The sequence below is a fragment of the Sander vitreus genome, chromosome 8, assembly GCF_031162955.1.
Source record: "Sander vitreus isolate 19-12246 chromosome 8, sanVit1, whole genome shotgun sequence".
NCBI classification, from domain to species: Eukaryota; Metazoa; Chordata; class Actinopteri; order Perciformes; family Percidae; genus Sander; species Sander vitreus.
In genome coordinates, this window is record NC_135862.1 from 4359509 (window position 1) to 4377893 (window position 18385).

At 42.3% G+C, this 18385-nt stretch overlaps 2 protein-coding genes across 2 annotated transcripts; both read left to right on the forward strand.

Annotated features, from left to right (window-relative positions):
* The first annotated feature begins 621 nt into the window (after window positions 1–621).
* On the forward strand, window positions 622–7328 carry asb15a (ankyrin repeat and SOCS box containing 15a). Its single transcript, XM_078256014.1, has 8 exons — window positions 622–667; window positions 1888–2019; window positions 2754–2912; window positions 3034–3279; window positions 3374–3545; window positions 4612–5155; window positions 5746–5899; window positions 7171–7328. The coding sequence occupies exons 1-8, from the start codon at window positions 622–624 to the stop codon at window positions 7326–7328; spliced, it is 1611 nt and encodes a 536-aa protein (XP_078112140.1).
* A 5047-nt stretch (window positions 7329–12375) lies between these two features.
* On the forward strand, window positions 12376–17587 carry lmod2a (leiomodin 2 (cardiac) a). Its single transcript, XM_078256015.1, has 3 exons — window positions 12376–12645; window positions 14543–15730; window positions 17567–17587. Exons 1-3 carry the CDS (start codon window positions 12376–12378, stop codon window positions 17585–17587), a joined length of 1479 nt encoding a protein of 492 aa, XP_078112141.1.
* The last annotated feature ends 798 nt before the right edge of the window (window positions 17588–18385 follow it).

Sequence of the window (18385 nt, forward strand, 5' to 3'; positions counted from 1 at the left end):
AAATGTTTGACTTGTTTATAATGTTTATGACACGTTCATGACAGTGTCATGTCACTCTTATGTAGATAACCTTAAGTAGAGTGTAACCAAATAATCAAGCATCAAGTCTAAGAGAAAAATATGCCTCTTGACTTAAATAAACTGTCTGAAGTAAGTTAACAAAGCAAGCAAAGTAAGCAATTAACGGATTATTACCCAGAGAGTTTAAGCGAGTGGATTTTTAGTTTATGGTTTATTTTGGCAGGAACTAATGATTGACTGCTGGTGCGGTTAGAAAAGGAATGAACTGAAGTTGTGTGAAGTTGTGACTCTGTGTGTGTGTGTGTGTGTGTGTGTGTGTGTGTGTGTGTGTGTGTGTGTGTGTGTGTGTGTGTGTGTGTGTGTGTGTGTGTGTGTGTGTGTGTGTGTACCTGTGTGGTGCCAGAAGAATGGATGCAGACGACGACCTGGATGAAGACGAACTTCTGGACTACGACGTTCAGATGAGCATCCAGGAGTCGTGTCAGAGAGAACATCCAAAGGGAACAGGGAGGTACAGGAACATGAAACAACTTCACATTCATATCATTAAGTTTGACATGTCGCATTTATCTGAAAATGTACCTTTGTCTTCCCGTTTGTATGTTTAGGAGTGAAGCTCTGAAGCTCGTGGGGGCCATCAAACAAGGTAAAGAGACAAATCGTGGTGTAGTTAGTAACAGTTAGGATTTGATACACTACACAGGCTGGCACGCTGACACAAACAGTACAAGATGAACTGGCGCAGCACTGAGGAACGGGACAGGTATATGTACGCAGACACAGGGGAGACAATTGGACACAGGTTCAGCACATTAGGGGAGGGGCGGTAATCACACATGGCGGGAAGGCAGACAAAGACCAGGAAGTGAATTGACCTGAAATGACACAAGACGCTGGGTATCGAAATAAAACAGAAAACGGCAAAAACATACATAAAAACAGATGAATCAAACATGACCTTATGAGCGGGAGCTAGACATGACACATCTAAGGCCGGCGACAGACTGTCTGTGTGGTGTGTCCGTTTTTATTTTGGCTCCCATGTTAACAGGTTAGAGCTTGCACACTGCCTGCGTGACACGCACGTCTCACGCGCTGAAAATGCGTACATGCTAGAAATAAAACCAACGCCTATTGGAAACGTTTCCAGGCAAAATAGAATAGGAAAATATGTTTATATGTCATTTTGACACAAATACATATTAATAAATGACATTTTGATGTTTGAAAGTATCTAGGTTTTGATATAAATGCAGATATAAATGTAATTTAAAAAAAACTAATTGATTTTCTTATATTAATGAAATAGTCTGTAGCCTATTTTGCCGTCAATACTGCCGACGTTGTCTTTGCTGTAATCAGATCAGTATATATTTATGTTTAACATGGCATTTCATTTTATCAACGATGTTTCTGGTGTGAAAAGACATAGAAAATGCCACGCAGGCAGTCTGTTGCCGGCCTTATTGTTTTCTGTCCAGCAAAATACAAATTACAAAATACTTAAAAGTAATAAATACATATTTTAAATATATTTAATTGAAATACTGCCCATTCCTGCTAAGGCACTATGAGTTGGGATGTATTGTACTATCGGCTAGTGATGGTCAAATGAAGCTTCGCGAACCACTGTCTTTATTTTCTGAGCTCACTAGATGGCGCTCTCTGTTCAAGGAAAAAGGTTAAAGGAATGGCAATTCAGTGTGTTTTCAACCCTTTGTTGAACAGAGCCATCTAGTGAGCTCAGAAAATAAAGACAGTGGTTGGCGAAGCTTCATTTGACCATCACTACTATCAGCGTTTGGTCCCATTTCAGGGAAATCTGCAGGATCGCTTCACTGAATTTTACTGAAACTCTCCCTCCAGGCGACATGTTGGCACTGCAGAAGCTCTGTGACTTCCCAGCAGCCTTCAGTCAGGTGGATGAGCATGGCTGGTATCCTCTGCACAGGGCGGCGGTCCAGCCTCTGGTTCTGGTCCTGGAGACGGTGCTGTACGGTGGGTAAGAGGTCCACACTTTTAATCCACTTGACAGTGTAGAGTTCTGAAAAAGGGATTCAGCACCATGTTTGTCTCTGCACATGACTCAGTGGAGAAACATTAGGGCAATGGATTTTGTTGTCAAATCATTACATGACATTACATGTCATTTAGCTGACGCCTTTTATCCAAAGCAACTTACAATTGCTATAGATGTCAGAGGTAGCACGCTTCTGGAGCAACTAGGGGTTAAGTGTCTTGCTCAGGGACACATTGGTTGATGTATCGCAGTGGGAATTGAACCCAGATCTCCCGCACTAAAGGCATGTGTCATAGCCACTGCGTCATCACCATCACCATCACCACCAAATCATAACAGACGTTATCTCAGGACACTTTACAGATAGACTACGCCACAACAATTCCCCCAAGAGCAAGTATTTGGTGCGACAGCGGCAAGGAAGAACTTCCTTTTAACATCCTAAATCCTAATCTGTAAAAGATAAGATAACCATAAATATAAACATATTAGCATTTCTTCACAATTTAATTAAAGGACTTGACTTAACTTTGGACTCAAACCAGGGATGATTCGGATTAAGTGCATCGTCTCCCTCAGTGTTCGACTTCTTTATCAGACTTTAAACAACTGTTGTTTTACTGACAATCTCATAAAAGTGGCAGGAGTGATGATGCTTTTTGACTGTCCTTTTACAGCCGAAATCATGTAGAACTTTTGTTGTGTGCTTCAGCGTCTTTCAGTCTGACTCTGGAGGAAAAGACTTCGGAGGGGGAGACCTTCCTGACTTTAGCAGTGAAAGCTGGTTTGGTGGAAAACGCGAAGCTGCTGTTAAACCACGGAGCTTCTCCTCACACGACCAACAGCAAGAACGAATCCCCTCTGCTTTTAGGTCAGAACTCAGCCTCTCCAACACTTTCCCTTTTGGTTTTATCCTTCAAAGCAGACATATAAAGAGAAACCCTTTGGAGAAGTTTTGTCTTTCCTCACCATCAGTTCCTCCCCCCCTGCAGCAGTCAGAGCCGGATCTTATCAGATGGTTTCCAGCCTAATAGCTGGAGGGGCTCGGGTGGAGCAGGTGTGTTTGAAGAAGTGGACGGCCATGCACGAGGCCTCCAGGGCCGGCTGCGTTGGTGTCATGGAGCTCCTGTTGCAGCACGGGGGTCAGGTGTCAGAGGCAGACCAGTATGGAGTGACTCCTCTGGGCATCGCTGCGGAGTACAGCCACTCTGAAGTCCTGGAGCTCCTTATCAAACACGGTGAACCCATGATGCCACACTGATTTCATTTATGTTTTAAAACCGTCTTTGTGTTCCTGTTGATGATTTTGTTTGTGGTTTATACGTTAAAAAGGTGCCGATGTAAACGCCCAGGCGCCAAATGGCGACAGCGTCCTGTACGACGCTGCAGGGTCAGGGAATCCAGACTGCATTGACATCCTGCTGCAGCACGGAGCAAATCCCAACATCCACAACCTGAGCTCCCAGCTGCCCATCCACCACGCTGCGTACGAAGGACACTACCTGTGAGTTGGCCGATGTTGTACAACTGTTGACACTGTAATCAGCAAGGCTCGTTTGTTAAGATTAAAGAAAAGTTGGCCTGAGCCAAAAAAGTCTCTGAACATCTCTGATTGGTCAAAACACAGGCGCTCTGGAAACTACAGCTTCACTCAAAAAAGGAATTACTTGAGGTCACTGGTATAAACATTAAGAGTAAGGGTGGACATTTCTTGTTGCTATATTCACGTTAAAAACTACTTTTTATTGTCAGCTTTAGGTCAGTTTAAAATGTATGACCTAAAGAGAGAGGTGATTGCGTAAGCTAGGGAGTAAACAAGAAAAGTAAAACAATTAGCTGATAGTTTATTGAAGGAGGACAAAAGTAGACATACATAACATTTGATCCATAATCTCCAAGTATCTCCCACCGAGTAGGCCTACTAGAAGTTAAATAGACCTCAACAATCCCGCCCACAGCCGACTCCAGAAGTAAAAATCCCATTGATTTTCTCCATAAGGATTTAGAATATTAGTCATAATGTCATAATGAAACGAAAGTTTCTGCTCCTGTAGAAGCTAGAAGTCCATATGAAATCAACCTTGTTTTAAGAAAAACATGTTTTATCCGCGATCTTATGGAGAAAAACTACAGTACCCACAATCCTAAGTTTAACAGCAACGTCTCTGATTGGTCCAACTCGCTGTTATCATAGAAACGTTTACCGTACCCGCGAAACCGCAAACGGCTAGAGCGAGCTTCTGCCATTGGAGTCACTATGATAGTTTCTGTACACGGTCTTGTACCTTTTGCCTTTTTTGCCGTTTTCAAAATGTTTTTTTTTGCGCCGAATCAAATGTGTTATGCTCACTATTCATCTCGTAGCTGGTTGGCTTGGTTCCAGTCTTAAAACTCTTTATATAAGCAATTTTCGAAACATCAATGAAACAATTGAATGGGGAAAAACACTTCCAGAGTCAAAGCCGTAAAAAAGTGGGCGGTCACTGTTGAGCTCTATGTTCAGGCTTTCCAGCTTTGATGTAGGTTAGTTTCTGATGCTTTTAGAATGATCTACTCTTTTTCTCCATCAGTGCTTTGAGGATTTTGATCCCGATCACCACTAGACGGGCCCTGCGGCTGTCCGGCCACAGCCCCGTCCACTCGGCCGCTGACGGAGGCCACACTCACTGCCTGGAGCTCCTGCTGCAGAAAGGGTTCGACGTCAACGCACTGTTAGCCCCTCACATCTCGGACAACTATGGAGACATGAGGAGAAGCCCGCTGTACTATGCCGTCTCCAACGGGGACGCCACCTGTACTGAGCTTCTGCTAAAGTCGGGAGCCAAACCCGACCTGGACCCGCTGCGCTGCCTCCTGGTGGCGGTCAGGTCGGGGCGCTACGAGATCGTGAGGCTGCTGCTGGCGGCCAAAGCAGACGTGAACTGTTACTTCACGGTGGTGAACGACACAGCGTTTCCCACCGCGCTGCAGTACTGCCTGAAGGACGAGGTGATGATGAGGCTGCTGCTCAACAACGGCTACGATGCCGAAAAGTGTTTCTGTTGTAGCCATGGCGGTGACTGGGATGACCTGAGCGAGTCTGGTTACACACAAGATCAGGAGGAAAAAGTTGCTGTGAGTTCTTTTCTTTGCCGTAGAAGTAAAACAACTTTACCTAGCACAATGGGTTGTTAAGATCGATTTTTATTTTACTATTGACCATGAATAGTTGCAAACAAGGACTTCACAATTGTATATATACAGTGAAAATACATTTTGTGAATGTACCGAATGTACAGTGCTGGGATGAAGCCTGACACCCAGTGCGTCTCACACACGCCGGATGTCCTTCCCCTCTCGCTACCTCAGTCATCTATTTTGCAAGGGCAATGTTGCTACATCTGGGGCTGAGCAACGCTCAGGACAGTTATGATTGGTTTAAAGAAATACAAGCAAATTGAAGTGTTTTTTGCATCGACAGGCCTATAGAACATGTACTGTAGTTCTATATCTATGGTTTTTTACCCCTCCTTTTAACCCAGAATAGGTAAGCGGTGTAGCCATGCAATACGCCAGCACTGACACAGCGCTATGGCGATATACATAGACATAACTGATAATTGAAAAAAAATCTAAAAGACAAATAAAGTGTTACCTTCTCTACAGTTGTGTCTAAACAGTGTAAGTACCTGTCTGAGTCAAATGGATGTCGTTTTGTCGTCCAGTTTTGTGATTTTGTCAGGGTCTCCTGGCTGGTGAACCTGGCGGGCCGAGTGGTGTCGATCCTCCTCGAATACGTCGGTCAGGTTTCCCTCTGCGGCAAACTGACCAAGATCCTGGAGAACCACAGGGAGTGGCCTCACATTCACAGGACAACATGTGAGTTAACTTTGTGGTGACAACTGAGCTCTAGCTAGGTTAGCCATTGTTAGCAGTACCAGTTGATTCTAACACTATATTTTGTGCATACAAACACTATAGCAACATGTCCATAGATAGAAGTTGGACAGGACTGTGTGTACGACTGATTTGGTGAGACACAAATGAGACTAGTGCTAATAAACTGTATGATACTACAGCTTTCACAACTGTTGATGCACGGGGGAGCCATGTTGGATTTTGAGCTCGGGGTACTGCGAGGTTGCCCCAGTTCTGAGCAAAAATCCGAGGTCAGGGGGCGTTTCCAACTTTGACCTCGGAAAATCGGACTTCCGAGTACAAATGGAACACACTATGGGACCGACCTCCGAGTACCCCAAGGTCAAAATCCAACACGGCTACCCTTTGCATCAACAGCTGTGAAAGCTGTAGTAACATACAGTTTATTTGCGCTTCTGTCTTATTTGTGTCTCACTAAATCGTCGTACACAGTCCTGTCCATCTTCTATCTGTGGACATGTTGTTAAGCTGTTTGTTTGTTTGAGTTCCGAGCTCAGAATATAAATGGAACGCATTCAACGTGGGTGTGATGTAATTCCCTAGCCTAGAAATCTAGACGCACCCTAGCAAATGTAATTTGCAGCCAGGGTCGGTCTAGCAACTCTCCATTGGCTTGCAAGCTGGAAAAACCAAACTCTGGTCAGGCCAATCACATCGTGTATAGAGTTGGTGGCTTAACATAATGACAGCAGAGTTGCAACGGTTCCGCGTGAATTCCCTGCTATTTGAAAACAAGAAGATGGCTGCTGCTGCTGGCGAACAGCGGTCTTTGGAATCGGCTTGGAGTTCAGGTTTTCTTTGAGAAAAGAACAAAGAATGGCACAAGTTATTCTTAAAAAAGGAAGATGTGTTCGGAGTTTTGCCAACCGGATACGGCAAAAGTTTAATCTATCAACTAGCGTTGCTCTGGTTGGTTGTAGCGCTATCCTATTGCGTGCAGAGGGAATTTGAAAGACAACCGTTTATCCCGCCCCTCGGATTGAGCCCTGCCAACGGTGAGTTCCCAGACCCAACATATGGATGTGGGTCTGGCTTGTCAGGCTAGTCATTCCCAGCTCCGGCTTCCGAGTTCCGAGGTAAATGGAAAGCACTATAATTAAAAAGCTGCCATTACACATGAGAACCAGGAGGCGTACATGCTCTTCCTGTAGGACACAACATGTTTCCTCTCACCTTTTGGTTCAAACTGCTGTTCTTTGTGTGATCTACAGGTAACCCTCGCTCTCTATCTCACCTGAGCAGAGTGGTGATAAGGAAACACCTGAGCTGCAGCATGCTGATGTCCGCCCAGCTGCCCAACAGGCTGAAAGACTACCTGCTGTTCAAAGAGAACGATCTGTATTCCAAAATCATCTGCAAAGAGGACTGAGGGGAACGAGGATATCTGTCTTATGTCTACGGAATCTTAAATGTCAGTAATGAGGTGTGGTTTTTGTAACGCGGCCTGGATTTATCAAACATCTACATGAATACACTTAACAATGCTCTGAAGAGTCAATTTAGGAGTAAAAAAGTGGGAGCAATAAGCTACATTACACATTGTTTCAAAGATGCATTAACTAATATTGTTATTGTCTCAGGTGTTCCAAAAAATAACCATGAATCTTTTGTTATTGATCATTCCTTTCATCATTGTGTGAGGTGACTCAGATTTCTGGGACTCAAGTGTTGGAGGAAGAAGCCTCTTAACTGTGACTCTGTTTGTGGAAATTATGTTCAGACCATGACATAACCAAAAGCAGATTGGGCTATTAAAGAATTCTCAAATAATGTTAGAGGATCAAATACCAGCTCCTAGAGTTGCTTCTACTATGCTGTTTTTTGAGCGCTATTTAGTTACAGTCAGTAAAACTTACTTTTTCTGCAAAGATGTTTCACATTAAAAGCCTTCCAGTGGCTCAAAGGGAATACTCTTTCCCGTTTCTGGTCAACTTGCACTTCTTGGTTAAAGAGTACTCCACTAATTTAGCAATGTGCCCCTGTAAATTTGTAGTAGCCTAAGGACAGTTTAAAAAAAGAAAGAAATTGATTCGGCAGAGCAAAATTGTCTTTTTTATTCCATGCATTCTTCTTCCTGTCTTAACCTACAATATACAGTCATGTGAAAAAATTAGGACACCCATGCTAAAGTTGACTAAAAAGAGGAATAAAAAAAATCATCTTTTGGAAATTGATCTTAATGCCTTAATTAAAAAAATTAGGAAAAATCCAATCTTGAAGGACACCAATTTTCTTTGTGAATGAATAATGTATCGTAAATAAATAAATGTTCTTCCTTAAAATACAGGGGGCATAAGTAAGTACACCGCTATGTTAAATTCCCATAGAGGCAGGCAGACTTTTATTTTTAAAGGCCAGTTATTTCATGGATCCAGGATACTATGATCCTGATAAAGTTCCCTTGGCCTTTGGAATTAAAATAGCCCCCCCACATGATCACATCCCCTTCACCATACCTAGAGACTGGCATGGGGTACTTTCCATAAAATCATCTCTCAATGCAAATCAAACCAGCTATTAGGTTAACTGAAATAAAACCATGCCACTTTTATTCCTCTTTTTAGTCAACTTTAGCATGGGTGTCCTAATTTGTTCACATGACTGTAGTCTATATCGATGACATTCCATTTCCGGGATTGCTCCGGTGCTGCCGGAAATTCCGCCAGATTTTTTTTTGGCCGGATGTCCATTACCTTCCGTTTTCTTTGTGTTGGCGTTCTAAACTGCGGTGGGTTTATGAGGACTATGGTTAACTGCTCTTCAGATCTCTGCAGGGTAAATCCAGACAGCTAGCTAGACTATCTGTCCAATCTGAGTTTTCTTTTGCACGAGTAAAACTACTTTTGAACGTACACATGTTCCACCAAAACAAGTACCTTCCCGTGGCTATTTTGCAGAGGCACCGTGGCTCCGTCCGGCGTTAGCACCGCCCAAGGCGATTGAGATTGTTTTAAAGAAATGCCAATAAACCAGAGCACGTTTTTCTCCCATCCCGGAATGCTATGTGGACTAGCCAGACCTTCCTCCACAGCGCTGTGGAGGAAGGTCTGGCAATGCGAGACTACCTACAATTTAACTAAAGATATGACAGAAGTTTCAGAAATTCGGCTGTGTTATGCGGCTAATGTCTCAATGTGAGGTAATGCCTCAAGTTGCTAGCCTGCAGCAGAGATGAGGATTGGGATGCAGAGGATTGGTAAGCCCACTTTCTCCAGTCTAACTCCACCTCCATTATACTGAAATGATCAAGATAAACACAGAGTACGTGTTGCATTTGGAAATTAAAACAGAAGCATATCAGAAAGGCTTCCTACTAAAATGTGATCATGTATACCTATTTAACATTTTAATCTAAAAAAATAAAGGCCTGTCTCTAATATAAGCCTTTTAAATAAAGGTCCCGGCTACAATTAGAATTATTTTTTTTGTATTGAGAAGTAAGTTTCTACTGTCACATTTCTAACAGTTATAAATACATTTGTGTTATTATGATACATTGCCTGGGAAGTATGAATGTCTGTACAAAGTTTTCGGCCAATCCATGTGTTAAATGGTGAAAACGGTCGGCTTCATCGCTAAAGTCCGACAACGCAGAAAAAAAACTGAACTGCCGGAGCATCTGGCGGCGACTGATATTGGATTACCCGGTAAATGAACTGTTGTTGATACAGACTAGGACAAGTGTGATAATTGAAAGGATAAATAAAAGTCACTGACCGCCAGATGTTCCGCCGGATGTCACTCGCCTTGCTAAACTCTGTTTGTGTTGGGAAACAACAACAAACTTCGAGCTAGCGAGCTACATGCTGAACATTTTACATTTTAAAGACAATTTGGATGGTGCAACAAGGCAGGCCTGCTTGGTTATTCCAGGGAATGATTGTATGGCTTTTCTTTCTGCAAGTTGATTTTATAGAAATGAACTGAAGCCACCTTATGAGATGTCAAAAAAGCTTGTTTCATCTAAAATACGACTTAAAACAATCCTTTTCCACTTAACAAGATATTCAAGATGCATTGTCTTGTATTACGTGTTATGAGCTATTTTGACTAGAAATTAGACAAATATACTTGGAAAGATTTTGCTTTGTTTGAAGTGCAACGGCTTCCTGGAAGGGAGGAAATTAATTGGTTACACTTTACTTGAAGGTATCTACATAAGAGTGACATGACATTGTCATAAACGTTTATAAACAAGTCATAAACGTTTATGACATAACGCTTCTTTTAGTAAGTGTCATTCGGTTTTTGTCATGACAAGTTATGGTTAGGGTTAGGGTTTGGGTTTATGTGTCATGACAGTGTCATGTCACTCTTATGTAGATACCTTCAAGTGTTACCAATTAACAGTCAGCCGGAAAGAATATCCAGTTTTGCATTTAATGGGATTAAAGATGCAGAAACCACAAGCTTGGTCCTTTGTTTTGTAACTGAACGCGTTTCCATTCTCTGTCTGGACTGCACCGCTGGATGACTGATGCTAATCAGCAATAATCCAGGTCAAAGGTCAGCTTTACAGCAGATTTAGGATGAGAGTGATGTTATGTCACTCAGAGTCTTTTCACTTCAGACATGTAATGTGAGACGACTTCCAATCAGCTTGTTAAACATGCTCAGCGATGAATGCATGTTGGCACTGTGCTCCGATTGTTGCCTTGGAAACAAAACAACTAACCATCATCCCTCTAAAAAAACAACTCAAGACTGAAGGTCAGTCCTACACACCCACACCAATGTTACTCAAGAGACAAAGCAGTAAATAAACATGAAGTTTAGTTTGTGTTCACGCTGTGATTCAACTGTAGTTTTTGCTGTTTTTCTATTACACTGCAGTTGTTTTAATTGTGTCCAGCTCCTGTATTCATTCTGTATTCATTTGCAAAATAATCTACAGATTTTTCAAATTCAAGATTTGGCCCTAGGTCCCAACAGCGATCTATATATATACTCACACAGACAGACCTCTGGCCCAAAGCTGCTAAAGTGTTGCTAAATGGAGCCGATTATCAAAAGAACCAAAAGATTTTTGTAACCATTAGTAACAATAACATTGTTCTCACCAAGTTAATATCTTACTTAAGGTTTCCATAACTGCTTGGCCCAACAGTGATCTGAATTCAAGTCAGACCTCTGGGTGGTATTGCTAAATGGAGCTGATTATCAAAAGAAAATCACGGTTACAAAGAACTTGAGTCTTATTTTTGTAGTTTTTACCGTTATTTTACCATCAGTAATAATAACATTGTTCTCACCAAGTTAATATTTGTGATCTGGTAACACAGTGACGTCACCAGACATCACTAAAAAGCATCCAGATGGTTCCGCCGTCTCGAATGCTGTATCCAGAATTTTTTTATATATCCAAAATGGCTTGTGTCTGAACCTAATACAGCCATGGTCTGAACTACTAGCGAACCAAACCAATCAGCGTCCAGTGAGGAGCTACTGGCCTGATTCAGGCGTGCGTGACGGCCGCGACTGTTTGTTCAAAACAACAATGGTGGACGTGATAGACAGATGGCTCACCCAATCACCTGCCAGGTTTCATTTTTTGAAAGTGCCTGCCCTTTTCCAAACAGTTTTCAATGACGGTTCAGGTTAGGCTCCCTGTGCTGCTAAGCATCTGGACGTTGCTATATTGTGAATAGATTATATTTGTCTATTGTGTCGTTGAGTTCATTCTTGACCTTGAAAACAGCAGGTTGATCAATCAATTTTATCTGAGTTACACTGAGACAAATTATTTTACCCGTCATTAACATTTCTTGATCGACATAATACATTTAATACAGTACATCGGCGATACAGTTTGAACTTGATACGCAGATTGAGGAGATGAAAGCTGTCCTGCTTTGTTTTTGGTCCACCATCGGTCCTCCTCGGTGCCAGCAGGAGCTGTACTGTACAGATCCCACCATCCTTGGGGAGAACAAGTGTTTCCCGGACAACACCACAACCGTGGCGTGTTTCTGTGTGCTGACACATTGCGTAACTCCGCAGAGCTTCATCTCCGATGTCTCCCCACGGCGTTTTGTGCCCTTTGTTTCTTTTTGAGGCACGAGTCGGCCACTCAGAGGGCTCACATTCTTGCAGTAAGCCTATCTTATTGACCCCCCCACCCAACACCCTAAAAAAAGACAGGACCATCAGCGGCATGGCGTCCCTCCCCTTTTCTCCATGTCAGACTCCTCTGGCAGCTTGAACCAGTAGATGAACAAGGACTCTCGGATTCGCCAGCAGTCTTCTTCAGCATTTCTTATCTGAAGGAACCTGATGGAGGACAAGTCAACGAGACGATCCAAACAGGAAACTTAGCGAAGATACGGGACGATTCAATAAAGTACAGGAGATAAAAGTGCATGAAAAAAGGTTAAGAGATTTAAGTGTTCGGAGAGTCGTAAAACAAGAGCAGAACTATGAGTACCTTTGGGTACCGCAGGGAGCTGAAGAAGTACGAGGAGGTGGACGAAGACGAGCTGCTGGCCACTCTGTCCTCCGAGGAGCTCCAGGAGCTGGAGAGGGAGCTGGCCGACCTCGACGACAACGTCCCCATCGGCCTGAGGCAGAAAGACCAGACCGCCAAAACCCCAACGGGGAGCTTCGACAGGGACGCTCTGCTGAAATACTGGGAGGATGAGAACAAGAAGCTGGTGGCGGACGAGAGGCTGGAGTCCAACGGCGGACAGGTGAGAGGGGACATCAATACTCTGTCTCTAAACACATTAAAGGATCAGAACTGTATGTTTTAGCCACCAACAGAGTATTACACCTCACAACCCTGCTGATCATTTCCCAAATTATCAATCAGTTCTTTAAATTTTTTATTTTTATTTTTATTTATTTATTTTTTTTGTATGCAGTCGGGACAATCATTTTAAACATTGTACAATAGTAATACAACATATATGAGAATCAAATAAAGATTCCTTTTCCAGGCCCATACTGTCACCAATCCCATACCTCCCACCCCCCAAGATAGGTCTTACATGTTGCACATACATAAACGCACAATCCTACAAACAATAACTGAGAAACCAAATTAAGTGAACATAAAAAAAAAATATAAAGAAAATAATAAAGAAAGAAATATAAAAATAAAAAAAATGATTACATAAACAACAAAGAAGGGGAAAACAAACAAACAAACAATGGAGGCAAAAGTAGTTGTGGGTGAATGCACACCGTAATCGTCGAAGTGTTTGTAGCTCACTGAAATAAGTAATAAGAGTTCCAGCATTTGAAAAAGTGATCAGTATTCCCTCTGAGAGTGAATTTCACCTTCTCTAGTTTTAGAAAGAAAATAAGGTCTTTCAGCCACAGGGGGACTGTGAGGATTTCCAAGAGAATAGGATCCTTTGCCTTGCCAGCAGAGTAGCAAAGGCAACAGCATCTGACTGTCTTCTATTAAAAAGCTGTGGGACCGGTGTAACACCAAAGATATGTGGAGTGTTAAAGGACAACATCAGAGATTCTAGAAACTACCAAATTCACATGATCTTTTTCACAACACCCGTGTTTGTTTATTATCTTCTGGGTTTGATTTTGAAATATGAACCCTATCTGCAGCTGACGTTCAGTTCATGGAAGTAACAGCGAGGAGAGTTTCAAAAATGGCATCTGCTTGCACCTGCATCACCACACGATGATCTGTAACTAAATGTTGACTAAATGTTGAATTTGATGGATTATCTCTTTGCAGCAACTTTCAAGTCTCTGCAGGTTCATTTGAACATAAATGAACTGACGCTGCCTGGGAGGAAGGAAATTAATCTAAAAACTTTTAGAAACGTGTGGGAATACGTTGAAATAATATAAGTAAAAATCCTGTGTTCAAAACTTTACTTAAGTCAAAGCACAATAACATAAGCATTCAAAAGTACTAAGAGTACTTGTTGTGCAGAACGGCTCATTTCAGAACTGGATTATAATTACTGATGCATTAATGTGTAAAACACTATAATGTTGCAGCTGGTAAAGGGTGGAGCTCATTGGAATAACTTTATATACTGCTGGGTAGCTGTGACCGATCTGAGTGACAAGACTTAAACAATCTCAGCCTGACAAAATAAGACTCGGACACGACGATCAACACCCTTCAACAGCACTTCTGGAAGAAAAAACAACAACAGAGATTCAGTTTCAGTTTGGGATTAAAGGAGCACTCCAACTATTTTTCACATGAAGATCAGCTTACTCCTATTCAGCCTGTGAAAACAACAATGTCTTCTGTGGCTCTACAGGTGGAAATAACCCTGATATCATGTGCATAGTACATCATAGTGATGTCATTATATATATATATATATATATATATATATATATATATATATATATATATATATATATATATATATATATGTGTGTGTGTGTGTGTGTGTGTGTGTGTGTGTGTACACATGTATATAATGATGTAGAAAGTGTCACATGTAGCCAGCTAAAGTGTTGGTGGAAACAGTCTAAAAATATAGGCTATCAGAGAAATGCCAGCTTTAATGACTGTCTTAGAGATGGTTCTTAATTAAAAGTCAGAGGCTGGAGAATGTCAGGGTTCAACCTAATTTTCTGTCCTGTTATCGTGTGCAGGAGGGACGCCCAGATAAGAGCAGAGGGGAGCGAGTGACAGTGACCCCCAGTGACGCCGGCAAGACTCTGGAAAGCGACAGGAAGAAGATTTCACAAAAGGCCAAGAAAGTGCAGAGCAAAAATGATGCAAAGAAAGATCAGGCAGAAAAGAAAGACGAGTGTAAAAAGGAGGCTCTGATCAGGAGTAAATGCCCTCAGAAGAATGGTCTGTCAAAAGTCTCGAGGAGTGAATCTAGGAAGACTGAAACCACAGATCAAAACCTGAACGCCACCTCCGACAGAGCGAGCGGAAACCCAATCGTCATTGACGAAACTCTGGAGCAGATCCTGTGCGACGACCCCGCCATTAGCGAAGTCAACCTCAACAACATCGAAGACATTTCCCAGGAAACCTTGCTCCGTTTCGCCGAGGCCTTGTGCGCAAACACTCACGTCCACGTTTTCAGCCTCGCCAACACGCACGCCGACGACCGGGTTGCCTTCGCTGTCTCCAAGATGCTCCGCGAGAACCGCTTCATAAGAAACCTGAACATTGAGTCCAACTTTGTGTCTGGTCAGGGCATCCTGGCTCTGCTGGCGGCGCTGCAGCACAACAGTTCCCTGGTGGAGCTTCGCTTCCACAACCAGAGGCACATATGCGGGGGGAAGGTGGAGATGGAGATGGTCCAGCTGCTGAGGGAAAACACCACTCTGCTCAAGCTCGGTTACCAGTTCGACCTCCCGGGCCCGAGGATGACGGCGACCAGCATCCTGACGCGCAATCAGGACCAACAGCGACAGAGGAGGCTCCAACAGAAGAAGGAACAGAGTCCTCCAGAGGGGTCCGGACAAAGTCCTGCTTCACCTGCAGAAAACAGAGCACCAAAGAAGCCGTCACAATCTTCTAAGACTGTTGGAAATCAGAACAGAAATCCTCCTCCTCCTCCTCCTCTTCCGTCTTTAGAGCCGCCAACGAGGAAGATCTCCGAAATGGTCAAACAACAAGAAGGCTCAAACACCACGAAGACTCAATCAAACCAAAGGAAGCCAAAGTCAAAGAAGCTCAAGAACGGCGCCAATGAAAAGGAGAGTGCAGACATTCTCAAAGACCTAAAGAAGACCTCAAAGACCATCAAGCCGCCGCAGACATCAAGCCGCGACGACCTGATGGCGGCGATTCGTGGGAGCAGCATTGGGTCGTTAAAAAGGGTAAGACTTGAGGCCGTCACTGACTCATCTATGTTTGAAGGAATTTAGTTTTGCTTGATTGAAAGCATCACAGGGATAATTCAGCCTCCAAAAAGCTATTAGACCCCCTCAGAGTGAACGCCTGCTGTCACCAGACGACAGCCTCTGTCATTCCTCGACTCTCTGTCGGTTTATAAATAGTTTGACTTCTTCACTGCTGTTTGATAAGAACGATGGCTGCTAGGAAGAGAGCAGATAGATTTCCAAAGGGGGTTTAGAGAACCCTAAACACAATGTAGTTGGTCCAAAGACATTTAAAGGACCAAAGTGAGGGACAAACAGGACAAATATCATATTGCTAACAAAAGGAGTTTCATGAGTAGCTTTCATGATGTTAATTTGGACACAACAAACAACAGGGTCATTGTGATGGTATGATCAGATGTTATTTGAATTCTGTTTACACTTGGTTTTAAAATGCGTCTTGGGCGATTGGATCACAAGTGGACAGAGCTAAATACAAGTGTAAACGACCACCAAGACGCATTGTGATCCGATCACTCAACGACTTGTCGAGGTAGTCTGGGAAGCGTTCGACCACATATCTTTTGTCAACGCATTCTAATGAACGAGTTCGCATGACATTGAAGGAAAACTTAGGCACAACAATTCGTATGACATTCTACCAAATTACGGCGACCGCCGACTGGTCCCGTAACCTCCGGTCACATGACCATTAAGTTTAGCGGTCTTTACAGTCAATTTTTGTCAAGAAAAGGTGACTGTGAGCTGGGTAGGGGATGGATGTTTCAGTGGCTGTTACAGTTAGGTTTAGCCGACAAAAGGTGACCGTCATGCGCGATGACATTTAAGTTTTGACACAAAAACGACTAGTTAAGATTAGAATAAAGATTGGGGTTTGGGGGTAAAACACGGGTCCCCTTAAGTAGTACTCCCGGGACACGGACACCATTTTCCTGGGTGAAACACCTGTTTTGTGACCTATATATAATATGCTATAATAAGCTATAATATGGTAAAAAAAATATATGTAATACACACAAATTACAGTGCATTTCTTTTCTTAGCTACTTCTTAGGGAAAAATTATGATACATACTTTTTCTCTGATTATTATTAAAACTGTTTGCATTATAACAAGACAAAACATTGTTGCTGCTGTCGCCATCTGGTATCTGGGAGCCACTGTCTCTCCTTGTCTGGAGCACGGTGTGATGCTGAGGAAAGAACAGGCGCTCCCTGACCAGATAAGGGAGAAGTCATCGACTCTGACAAGCTAACAATTGACGATATCAACTCTGTATCGTGATTTATTGCATTTCACTTGGTATTATAAAAAGCGGCTGTAGAAAGCTTATTCGTTAGGTCACTTCTGTACTCATGCTGTGAGTACTGTAACTGCCTCCTTGTTGGGTTCTCAAGTAAAATGAACTTTGATATAACTTCAGTGGTCCTGTCTATTATTTGATAATGAAAATTATTCTAACACTACTGTACAAATGGTTCATGAGAATAGCCTGAAACCGGGCCAGTACGTTAACAGGAAGGTGCAAAAGTCAGGCAGGAAAACAATGCATCCCCCGAGAACAAACCCTAACTGAATCAGCCACAGATAATAAAGTCAGGCCATTCAAAAGCAACCAGATTAAGTGTTTTTTTAAGACATCAGTAGAGACAGGAAGTCCCTATTTGATGTTTACTTTGATCGAAAAACAGACAAAAGACAAAAGCCAGGTGTCCTCAGTCCAATCCAGTTTTAAAACGTATCTTTTTGTCTTAAATATCTGTCAGTCTCAAATGTGCTGTAACATAACGTGTGTGATGTTTGTCATTTCAGGTGGATCTGACACAGGCCTGAACTCACCTTCTCATCACACCTGAACACTTCTCACTTTGTATTGAAATATAAAAAAATTTTCCACACTAAAATATGTCACTTGTCACGCAGCAGCAGACTGCATTTCTGTATGTTTCAGACGTTATTGTTGTATTTTGTTACTGTGTGAAACCGACTGTGAATTTTGATGTGTAGAGAAATAAAAACGTATCTTCTGACTCAGTCTACATGTTCATCAAAACTAAACTCAGGAAAGGTTTTTCAGCAGCTCATTTCTCTTTTACATAACCGTCATTCTTCAGATTTCGTTTGACTCAGAATCAAAAAGATGTTTTACAGATAAATGTACTTTGGTTCAAATTCAGGTCCTCTTGTACGTTGATACCACACGTGGCGTGGTAGTTTTGCTCTTTTCTGTCCGTTTTCTTCAAAACTGCTGGTTAGATTTTAGTTTTTATGTCAAAGCATCACACTTTGAAAGCCCATTTCCTCCAGTGTGATAAAAAAAAAAAGATCCTGCAAGTCATTATAACGGGTTGGCTTCTCAAAATATTGAACAACTTCTCACAATAATGAGAAAGCTTGTGATTATTTTAAGAAACTAAGTCATTATTTTGAGAAAGTTCCTTACTATGATGACTTACAAGACTCTTTTTAAAATCACAGTGGCAGAAATGGGCTTCCATACTCCACAACTTGCAAAGTTGGGTCGACCAAGACGAGTAATGGCAATAAGTTGTTTATGGCTTTCCACAGTTTTTAATCAAAAGTGAAGATCACATACAGTATATAGCGTTTTTTGTTTTCTTTTGTTCAAAA

What these genes read in the sequence shown, in the direction of transcription:
- asb15a (XM_078256014.1), top strand. Translation starts at nt 622, where the DNA reads ATGTTTAGGAGTGAAGCTCTGAAGCTCGTGGGGGCCATCAAACAAG. An exon ending in CCTGGAGACGGTGCTGTACG is followed by an intron (nt 2,020 to 2,753) that starts GTGGGTAAGAGG and finishes TGTGTGCTTCAG; the next exon opens with CGTCTTTCAGTCTGACTCTG. An exon ending in ATCAGGAGGAAAAAGTTGCT is followed by an intron (nt 5,156 to 5,745) that starts GTGAGTTCTTTT and finishes TTTGTCGTCCAG; the next exon opens with TTTTGTGATTTTGTCAGGGT.
- lmod2a (XM_078256015.1), top strand. Translation starts at nt 12,376, where the DNA reads ATGAGTACCTTTGGGTACCGCAGGGAGCTGAAGAAGTACGAGGAGGTG. An exon ending in TGGAGTCCAACGGCGGACAG is followed by an intron (nt 12,646 to 14,542) that starts GTGAGAGGGGAC and finishes TATCGTGTGCAG; the next exon opens with GAGGGACGCCCAGATAAGAG. An exon ending in GCATTGGGTCGTTAAAAAGG is followed by an intron (nt 15,731 to 17,566) that starts GTAAGACTTGAG and finishes TTGTCATTTCAG; the next exon opens with GTGGATCTGACACAGGCCTG.